Below are 10,903 nucleotides of genomic sequence, written 5' to 3'. Positions count from 1 at the left end.
GATTCCTGTTTGTGACAAAGCAGACTCTGTCCACCATTAAAATATTTTTCCCGCCAAACTACCACAAAAGCATTGGAAAACCACGGGTTTTTGTCTTGTGCCTGATCTGTGGCTGGTCAGCAGCGCCGCTGTTTCTCACTCTCCCTGTTTTTCTCCCTTAGGTCTCACATTTGGTGCTTTGAAACAAAGACAATAAAAGGAAAACTCAGATAAAAGGCCAAAATGAGGAAACACCGACATTTGCCCTTCGTGGCAATGTTTTGCCTCCTACTCTCAGGCTTTTGCTCGGTTCATGCCCAGCAGCAAGCAGGTAAGACCCAACTGCTTTATCCAACTTCGCCCCTGTACAAACGTGCCGCTAGTTTGGCACCGACGCATTGGCACCGTTTGTTTTTTAACATGCATGTCGATGGTACGTTGTGGTTTACCTTCTGCTCCTCAGCTCCCGCTTGGCTGAGGGTTCTTTTGGACCCAGACCTTGGCCAACATGTGCCCGTGCCTTCCTGAGCATGTCGCTGGCCGGTGGCGTGCCTTTGAGGATGCTCTGCAGGGGACAGGGGTGCGAGATGTTCACCCAGGGTGGTCCCAAGCGGGTTTTCTCCTGGGCAGAGCAGTTTTGCCCTCCTTGCATGTCTAGGGGGGCCAGTGCAATGAACACTGTCACCAACTTGCAGAAAGGCTGTTTGGGGTGTTTTGTTTTTTCCAAGAGGCGGTGTGGGTGTCTTCGGGACTGTAGCTGGTGTCATGAGGTGGGGTGTTAGCAGCATGAAAAATACGTAAAACTCACACCAGCACCTAGGCTGCTTAAACTCTGCGGCTCTTTCTTCCTCAAGCACTGCTGCAGAGACAGCAAAGCCCTGAGCCAGCAAAAAAAAAAAGCACAGGAGACCACGGGTGCTTTGAAGCTGAGTGAGCCCAAATTCACATATGAAGATGCAAGCATCTTTGTCTGGCTCAGGGCTGGTGTCTAAACGTGTGCATCCAGGGTCCAGGAGGGAAGAGGCATCTGGTCTCCCCCTCCCTGGGAAGCGTAGGTCGCATGCTGTCCCCTCCTGTCCCCTAACACCTGCGGTGTCAGGGCACTGGTGGCTGCCTGGTCTTTCCCCAGCGCTTTTCGTTTTGCTCCGGTTGATAAGGGGAAGCTGAGCTTCACTTTCACCACGCGAAAGAGGCTGTTGGTTGTTTGGGTGAGGAGGAGGAGGAGGCATGCTTGTGCTGACCGATAGAAAACCCTAAACCCCCATTTGTTTTCTTAAAGCTGTCAAAACCGTTGCTGTGGCTGATATAATATTTCTAGTGGATTCCTCTTGGAGCATTGGGAAGGAGCATTTCCAACTGGTTCGAGAGTTTCTGTATGATGTTGTAAGAGCTTTAGATGTGGGAGGAAATGATTTTCGCTTTGCCTTGGTCCAGTTCAGCGGAAACCCCCACACAGAGTTCCAGTTAAATACCTACCCCTCTACCCAAGACGTCTTGTCCCATATTGCCAACATGACTTACATGGGGGGAGGCACCGAGACTGGAAAAGGATTAGAGTACCTAATCGAGAACCATCTCACTAAAGCTGCTGGAAGCAGAGCCAGTGAAGGCGTCCCGCAGGTTATCATAGTGTTAACGGATGGACAATCCCAGGATGATGTGTCTCTGCCATCATCTGTCCTTAAATCAGCCCATGTAAACATGTTTGCGGTCGGCGTGCAGGATGCAGTGGAAGGGGAGCTAAAGGAAATAGCGAGCGAACCCTTCGATAAGCACCTTTTCAACCTAGAGAATTTTACCGCTCTCCACGGCATAGTTGGAGACTTAGTGGCGAGTGTCCATTCATCCATGACTCCAGAAAAGGCTGGGGCCAAAGGACTGGTTAAAGACATCACAGGTAATGGCTGAACTGCTGATGGCTCCCAACAACATGGTACCTGCTGGCGCTGCGCTCTTAAAAGCCTTTGTTAGGGGCAAGACTGAGATGGACATTCAGAGGTTTAAAAACAAAGGTTTGAAGTGTGTGGCCCCCTGTCTGTAGCTATCGAGCATGCCGTTGTTTGCAGACCAAGCTGGCACGGCTGCCAGAGCTGCCAGGAGGTAGTGCAGGAGCCCTGGGATGGGCGGTGGCCTGTTGTGGCCATCCTTTTGTGCCCTTGGAATGGAAAGCCAAACACAGGGAGCTCTGCAGTTATTAAATTGCCCCATTCCAAGGCAGGGAAATAGGGGATGAACACACCAGCTGTGATGGTGACTTTTTAAGGCCTTGACTGAAAACTTTCTGGAGACCAAGAAGGTCACTGCTGGCTGCGGGGACACTGTGCGGGTTGTCCCCTTGCAGCAAGCAGGAGAGATGGGCGATGTCCTACTCCAGAAAGTCACATTCTGAAGACAGTAAAAGCAGCTTGGTGGAAGATTTCTCTGCTGAAAGGCCACCCCTGAGCAGTCCCTTAGCCTCTCTCCTTATCTGCTCGGAGAAGGTGTGTGGTTGGAGAGTCCCTTTCTGCGATGCCACTCAAACACCTTCTTTGCAAGCTGATGGTTTCTACTTGCTAGAAAGCTGGACACTTTCCGTAACTGAAATCTCTCTGCAAACCACATTCAACAGATCCACACTGACTGCAAGGCTGGGGCCCAATTTGCCTGGGGATTAAAAAAAAAGAAAAGAAAAGAAAAAGATGGTCCCTTCTCTGTTTACAAAATTTCAGTGTGGAAAGGGCCTTCTGAGCAGCTTTGTTGTGTTTCAAAACAGAAGTCCCAGAGATCAAACCTTTCTTTTTATTCCTGAGGCTCCATCTGAAGGTCAACAGCTTGTGGGGTGATGTAAGGCAAGAGCAGTGTGATGAGGCAGCGTAACATTAATCTCCTTGTGTTGTCTTGCCTAATTAACCCTCACGCCAGCCCCACTGGGTGCTCTCCATCACTGCATGACACCGAGTGACACCAAAAAGCCATGCTCACGTGTGGTTTTTTATTGTGCAAAGTGCTTGATAGGGCAAATAACCAGATCACATGAAAGCCACAGGGAAGAAAGGCAGCTGCCCCATATTAGGTTCACCAGTTCTAAGAAAACCATATCACTGTATGTGGAAAATAAATGTTATACCCAACCTGCTGACAGTGCTGCAAAGCGGATGTTCAGCATCTTCTCCATAAAGGACCCTCGTACTTCCCTGTGAAAATCAATGAGGAAATTGGTGTTTGGTGGTTGGTTGCCCTCCTCTGGGGCATGCCAGCAAGTAACCCCATAGCACATAAACATCTGGAGTCACAGATATTTCTTTAAAAGCTTTAAAGGCAAATTTGTATTTCATGTATATCGTGAACTTCCAAGTTCATTTCTACTCAAAGATATTTTTGGAAAGCGTTTACCTTCCCCTTCCCTCCCAACACAAATTTAATTTAATCCCATTATTGTAGTTCTGCCACTGTGTGACTTGCATCGGAGTATCCTTAAACATGGGAAAATATGCTACAAGTCCTAAACACTGGATGACAACAGTGTGCGAAGCATGGTACAAATAACTGTTTGTATAAAGTTTAAGAAGTAATTTATTCAGATGATAACTCCATGTAGCATTAAAATGTATAAAAATCCTGTGCATGTTATGCTAGAAATGAGCCCTAATATGAGACAGAAATGTAAAAAAAACCCCCACAAACCAAAAATAGTCTTGTAGTTCCAGTATAGAATACCAAAGTTTTTGGTCTGTGGCAATCCCCAGAGCTAAGTACGAAAGTCAGCCCCCAGTTTGCCCTGATGTATTTGTTAAATGTTAGCTGTCTGTCTCATCTGACCCTCCTCGCTTAGTTGTGTAACAAGCACGCTTTTATTTGTTCTTCAGCACCAGCTTGTTCCATAAATGCGCACTGAAGTTACAAGGTTTGTTTTTTTTACAGTGATGACAAATTATCCAACGCATCTGTTTCATATCTCTTTTCTCTCCTGCGGGAGTCACCTGTGCTGCCATCATGACACCCATTGGTGTCCGAAATCTCATTCCTCAAAAAGATGTCCAAGGGTATCTAAAGCAGCACTGGGTACAACCGCTTTGAGATTTCCCTTTCATTTATATGTACATCCCAACTGAAAATGGCACAGTAAAGACAACCCTAAATTTCCACTCGAGGGAAAAATAAAACCTGGAGCCTTTTGCAAATCTGAACCACGCTGGTGTTCTCCAAGCCAACACTGGCTATTGAGTTGTCCCAGGGAAGTGATGATGCCCTGGAGACCTCCTCTTTTGTCACTGTAACTGCAGCACTACTTGAATTTCTTGGTAGCATTGTGATGTATGAAAACAGTTACTAGAAAAAAAACAAAAACAAAAAGGGTAAAAATATAAAATTATTGACACTGCTGGTTAATAGCAAAGACCATGGGTTTATTCCTGGCCTTGCTAAACTACATGCTGGTTTTGCTCCTGGTTTCACCTTTGGCTTTCAAAAGTTGAGAGCTGAGTGGGATTTCCAAAAGTTACTCGTCATCCACTTGCAAGTGTGGAATCTGATTTCTTAACAAGATTGGAGAACAGTAGCATGGAAACATCTGAGCATGTTTTGGGGTCTTCTTCCTCCCTGCCCCATTTTTGAATGCATACTGCTCTTGGTGACGTTGACGGTAAAATTAGTTGAGCAAAAGGAGTAAGAGCAGACACCGAGGCATTTTGGGTCTGCTTTGGTAAGTCTCACAGCAAGAATGCTTCCATGGTATATAAAAGTTTTGTTTGGTGTGTGTATACTCTCAGCAGATGCTTGTGATCATCTGGGTATGGTCCCAACAAATTGAGTTGGATAATTGTGTCATGACTGATTTCATCACCCTGTTTTAACCTGATTCTGCATTCCTTGATTGAATATCCAGAGGCCATATGAAAAATAAAGACCGACCCCTCTATCAATAGTCAATGCATCTTTGTGCATAATAATTAAAGCAAGACAATTTTTACATGGCACAAGTTGACAATTGTGCAGGTCAACTTGCTGGACAAATGCCATCGTGTGTATGCTGGCAGCAGGTAAAAGAGTTACAGTGGGACAGTAATAACCAATAAACCCCTTCTAACAAATGCATTTCAAGTAATAATCTTTCATGGTGGGAGAAGCTGATACATTCAGCTGCTGTTTTTAATGAGCAAAAGAGCAGAATTGTAACAGGGAGGCTGAAATTTTCCATGCATCCCATAAACAGTGGCTATTTTTCTTCAAAAAGAAAAAAAATGAGACTGGAAAGAGGAGAACCTCCTACGAATACTACTGTCCTCACGGTAAATTATCACTCAAATCCACCTCTCTAAATGGTTGAACAGTATCAGCCACTGATAGAATGGATTTAGATTTTCCAAAATTATATTTTGCCAAGTTTTTTTCCTTGACCTCCCCCCCCCCTCCGCCCCTAACTGCAGCCAGAGGCTCAGGTTGTGTCTGTATCTCTTGATGGGTAAAGGATGTTACCAGGATGGGGCTGGGAGCTCGTATTCAATCAGAATGCAGAACTAAGAGGCAAACGTCACCTCCTCAGTGAACCACATGTTTTTGTTTTCTCATTTTCGTGTTTCTTACTGTTTTTCCAAGAAACATGTCAGAACACTGTACAACCGCATGTAATCACTCATTTTAATGCTTTCACCTTTTGCATTTCTTTTTTTAAAGCTCAAGAGTCCGCTGACCTTATTTTCCTTATTGATGGATCAGACAACATCGGAAGTGTCAATTTTCAAGCCATACGTGATTTCCTTGTAAATTTGATTGAAAGCCTCAGAGTTGGAGCTCAGCAAATACACATTGGGGTGGTGCAGTATAGTGACCAACCCAGAACCGAGTTCGCTTTGAACAGCTACTCCACAAAAGCGGATGTTCTGGATGCCGTGAAGGCACTTAGCTTCCGCGGTGGCGAGGAGGCGAACACCGGTGCGGCACTGGAGTTTGTGGTGGAGAACCTCTTCACCCAGGCGGGAGGCAGCAGGATAGAGGAAGCGGTGCCTCAGATTTTAGTGCTGATAAGCGGTGGAGAGTCTAGTGATGATATCCGAGAGGGCTTGTTAGCGGTGAAGCAAGCTAGTGTATTTTCGTTTAGCATTGGGGTCCTGAATGCTGACAGGGCAGAGCTGCAGCAGATTGCTACTGATGGAAGCTTCGCATTTACTGCCCTGGATATCCGTAACCTTGATGCTCTTCGAGAATTATTACTGCCCAACATTGTTGGAGTGGCCCAAAGACTCATTTTGTTAGAGGTCCCAACCATTGTGACTGAAGGTATGTATGCCTTTCTCGACTGTTGGATTTTGATGAATCGGTGAATGAATGAGCTTTTGCACGCTTTAAAAACATACATATTTTTTATTATTATTTTATCTTTATTTTTTGCGACACATCTCTCTGGTCTGGTTATGGAGAAATAACAGGAAAGACAAAGAGTCTTGCAGCTAATGTGCAGAATCTCATTTGCCCAGTGGGTTATCTTTTTGTAAACTGTGAGTTTTTGTGTCAATAACTGTCACGGCATGGGATTTTAAAGGACACGAGTATAAAAAAATTAATGTAATGCTTACTGGGGTATCTAAGCACCCTGAGGGTAAACACAGTTCTGAAAATATTTATGTCACATAAGCTTACCTTATATATGTCAATTGGAAGTGTCATAAGAATGAGATTTGACTGGGAAAGCTGTTAAATGAATCCCTATTTCACACAGCTGAAGTTACCAGCTTGCTAAAACAGTAAAATTCCCTGCCTCATTGAAACTGTGCCCTATCCTTGGGAAAAAGGTGAATTTCCTGTGTTGTTGAACTTAAAAGCAAAACAGCCCTTAGTTCTGCTAAAGTGAAATCCCTGCCTTGCTAACATGTATTTCCCTTCCATCCATAAGCTGAGAAAGTTTATAGCTTTCCATGAAACTGTGGCAAATGAAAATGTAGGTGTAAATATTCTACTCAGGTCACTTTGTCACCCTTGACATTATTTCTGGACTCGCATCAGTTTGGGTACAGTAGAATAATGGGTGTCTGGATTTATGGAGCAAGTAGGTCATTAAGAGTTTCTCACCCTATGGTTTTATGGCTAAGTTAAATTCACTGATAGAGAGGCTTTATGAAACACACAATATCTCATATTTCAGAGGCTCCTGGAAAGGGCCAGGCTGGAGATGCTGCACTTAATTACCAGGATGCTTAATGCAAACAACACATTTGGGATCCAAGTGCCAGTCTGGAGTTCTGTACATACTGTTCAACTCATGATGTATATTGACATACAAAGCTACATTCCAGATGTCTTCAGTGATCTACGTCTAAACATGATTGCTATCCCGTGGCTCAAATCAAAGGGAGGAATATGCCTAAAAGACCATTTTATGACCTTGCATTGAATATTCCAGGAAAGCACATAAAGAACTTTTGCTTGTAGCACCCCACAAGAACCATATTTAATAAACTGAAGCCTGCATGTCTAGCTAAGAAGTGCATGCCAGGACCCATGCAAGTCAGTGGAGAAACTCTATTTCTGCCCCTCTGATTTTCAACAGTTTGAATGGCAAGATAAAAATGTTAGTACATTTGGTTTCATCTGCACTTAGATATTTTTCGCTTAAAATACCATCAACCTGTGCAATTGCATATAGATAGATATGCTAAATGGAGAAGTGGATATTTTCTAAGGAGCTTTGGGGAATTTCCCTTGTGTTCATGGAAATTAATTTTGGCTATTCTGCAGCATAAAGCACTGGTTTGGGAGACACATCACAGCCCAAAACGGATGCCAAGCCCATTGAGGTGCCAAGCGTTCCTGGGAAATACTAAAGTCACCTTGTTTCACTTTAGCTCTCTGGTTGTACACTAGTCCTGCTGGGATGAATGGATGCCTCCAAGTGTCTTTCCACCTCTCTTCTCCCCTCTCCCTTAGCTGCTGGGGGAGCCTGGATGATTAAATTAGATAAGGTACTTCACCAAAGGTAGCTGAGATGGCAATGAGGATGGAACTACAGAGGACTGGGTTCAATGCTAACACTCTCCAACATTCCCAGCTTTTAGAGTCAAAGATACAAAGCTTTGATCCCAAATCCTTTTGAAATTCCTGGGAGACTTGCCATAGGCTTTACTGGGCTCTGGATCAGATTCTAAGAGATGTGTACAGCCTTCCTTAAAATGCTTTTTGCTTTAATTGTGTCCATTGAAATTAGCACCGTGGGGTATTCTTTCCTGTGGGTTTTGGTTTCGGTTCTTGCATTCCTCTTCTCTAAGGAAATACACTGCAGGATTTGAGAGCTGCAAGAGGAATGAGTAGCAGAGGGAGCTTCCCAGCCTCCCTCATCTTTGCAAAGAGCCTTTGATATTTCCCACAAACTTCTATATAAGGTCAAAAGTTTTCAGGGTCTCCATTTTTGGGTATCTAGCTGCTGACAAGCTAAGGAAGAACGGTGGACATCTGTCCTGGGTGATACAAAGCAGGAACTTCAGCCCTTGTTATCCATTTGGAAAGTTTCCCGTTTTCAGCCCTCTCCTCTTTGGAGTAATAGATGAGCAGAAAAACCTGTCCGGGAGGGACAAATGCTGGAAATCGTGGCTCTGGGAAAGGGATCATTTAAACAAATCCTTGTTCTCTTGTGAGCAGTTCTCTTGTGACAGCCTGGGCAGTCAACTGCAAGCCACCAGCAGCTCAGGTAAGGCTGTGGCTCAGGAAAGGTACCACCACATTCACTTTGTGCAGGTTATCAAGGTTTTGTGTCCAACAGCACCATGGCAGGGAATTTAAAGTTTCAAATTTTGACAATTGGTCCTTAATCAAACCATTTTCAGCAAGACTCTGAGAGGCTTTTACAGAGGCTCGCACTTGTTGGCAGAGGCAGGTCTCTCGGGCTCCAAGGGCAGAGGGATCAGCGGAGTTGCTCTAATCACTCTAAATCACTCCTTGAGGTAGCCCAATCTCATGGCACTCACCCATAACAAGAAACCTGACGGAGACTGGCCTTTAGGAGCACTGCTTTCTGTGGCCAGCTGGTGTCTGGCCAAAGAGGACTGCAGCCAAAGCTTTGTTCTTTGTTCAAATCCAAAGTAAATAGCTCCCACCCAGAGAAGCCTTGATGGACTGAGGGGCTGCCCTTTTCCACCCAGGCAGGACAAGAGAGTGTTTGCTACTGCTTTGCCTTGAGGGGTGTGAGATCCTGACGATGCCGGGTCTCCTCTCCCTCCCAGGCTGTGCGCTGGATGTAGCAGTGAGCCTGGGGGGTGATGGACCCGCCACCTTGAATATTGACCCCATCTCAGGAGCTCTTAGGTAGGCGATTTAAGGACGCCCCAAAACCAACATAAATGCGATGATCCATAATGCTCCAGCACAACCTGGAAGCAACATGAGGTTTCCTTCTTCACTTCAGCAGCATGAAATCAGGGAGGTGATGATGTGAGTGGTATTAACTCCCACAATGATCACGTATAATGGTTTTATCATAATGGTATCGGGTCTTGTTAATATTTACTGATTTTTCATGTACATTTGTTGTATTAAATATGACAGTGCTTTGGTGGCAATGATGCATAATAAGGTTTTTGTTTCCCCGTAATTGTCCTCCTTCAAACTTAGCCAGGGAACTGGAAAGCTAATCATGTTCTTTCTGCATCTTATGCCATCATCAATAATAAAGTTTCAGAGATTACAATCTGAGGGATGCATTTTGTTAAAGACATGGCAGCCAGAACACAATTCAGCTCTCTGGGCTAGCTGTGCCAAGAAAAATCATAACTTGTTTTTGTTAGATAAGCAGTAAGATGTAGGATGTGAAGACCCAAAGTCCAGGTATGTTGAGTAACTGGAGACTGTTCTTTACTTTTTCATTGCTCTTGGCAACCTTCTGAGACCAAACCATGCTCCAGAATGATTCAGATGGCTCCACTGCAGATACAGGGAGCATCATCTCCTTATTTTATCTCATGTACCAGCTTAGTGCCAAGATTTCTTCTGACTTTCTTGCTTTGACATGTATACGCATTTTAAGATTAAGTTTTATCAATAACACAATTCTTGCCACTCTTCAACTTCTGTATTTTAGGAAGGGGAAACGTTCAATCAGATTTCTTACAAGCCCTCTGCTAGAACCTAAAAAATAAGTCCATTTTGAAAGCAACACCCTTTTAAAAGTGTTGAGAATAACAGTACCTCAAGCAAGCAAGAAGTCCTAAATGTCACTGAACTGTTGATGTAGAACTGATATGCAGTGTGGTGAAGGTTTCCGCTTACATTATGTTCATGTGTTACTTGCAGTTATTGAAGTGAACAAGAAGGATATAGTCTTCCTGATAGATGGCTCAACTGCTTTGGAGGCTGGCCACTTTAACGCAATTCGTGAGTTCGTTGTCAGAATTGTCCAAAGGCTGGAGGTTGGACCCGACCTGATCCAAGTTGCGGTAGCACAGTACGCAGACACTGTGAAGCCAGAGTTTTATTTTAACACCCACCAGAGTAGAAGAGATGTAATAACTAACGTGAAGAGAATGAAGGCCATGGGTGGTACGGCACTCAACACTGGCTCAGCACTGGACTTCGTGAGGAACAACTTCTTCACAAGTGCTGCTGGGTGCAGGATGGAGGAAGGGGTGCTCCCTATGCTGGTGCTCATCACTGGTGGTAAGTCCAGGGATGCCGTTGACCAAGCCGCAGAGGCGATGAAAAGGAACCGGATAGTGATCCTTGCCATTGGGTCAAAAGATGCAGATCTGGCAGAACTTCGAGAAATTGCCCATGAGAGAGATTTTGTGTTCAACCCAAATGAGTTCCGTGCTCCGTTCTTGCAAGCCATTCTTTCTGAAGTGCTGTCACCTATCCGGACACTCTCTGGAGGACTGATTATCCCAGAACCACCATCAGGTAATTAATGACTTTTTTCTAATTAAGGAGACGTGGTTTATATGTTTGTCAACTCTTATTCTATGAC

At 44.6% G+C, this 10,903-nt stretch overlaps 1 protein-coding gene across 1 annotated transcript in view; it reads left to right on the top strand.

The window, feature by feature from the left end:
• Positions 1 to 222: 222 nt before the first annotated feature.
• COL6A3 (collagen, type VI, alpha 3) overlaps positions 223 to 10,903 on the top strand; it is a 52,585-nt gene continuing 41,904 nt past the window's right edge. Inside the window, exons 1-4 of the mRNA XM_009875077.1 lie at positions 223 to 310; positions 1,259 to 1,876; positions 5,632 to 6,234; positions 10,234 to 10,836. Coding sequence (XP_009873379.1) covers positions 223 to 310; positions 1,259 to 1,876; positions 5,632 to 6,234; positions 10,234 to 10,836 — 1,912 coding nt within the window. The remainder of the gene's footprint in view (positions 311 to 1,258; positions 1,877 to 5,631; positions 6,235 to 10,233; positions 10,837 to 10,903) is intronic.

The sequence above is a fragment of the Apaloderma vittatum genome, unplaced genomic scaffold (genome assembly GCF_000703405.1).
Source record: "Apaloderma vittatum isolate BGI_N311 unplaced genomic scaffold, ASM70340v1 scaffold5638, whole genome shotgun sequence".
NCBI lineage: Eukaryota > Metazoa > Chordata > Aves > Trogoniformes > Trogonidae > Apaloderma > Apaloderma vittatum.
The sequence above is the reverse complement of the archived record's forward strand: the minus strand, read 5'-3'. Positions and strand labels throughout refer to the sequence as shown.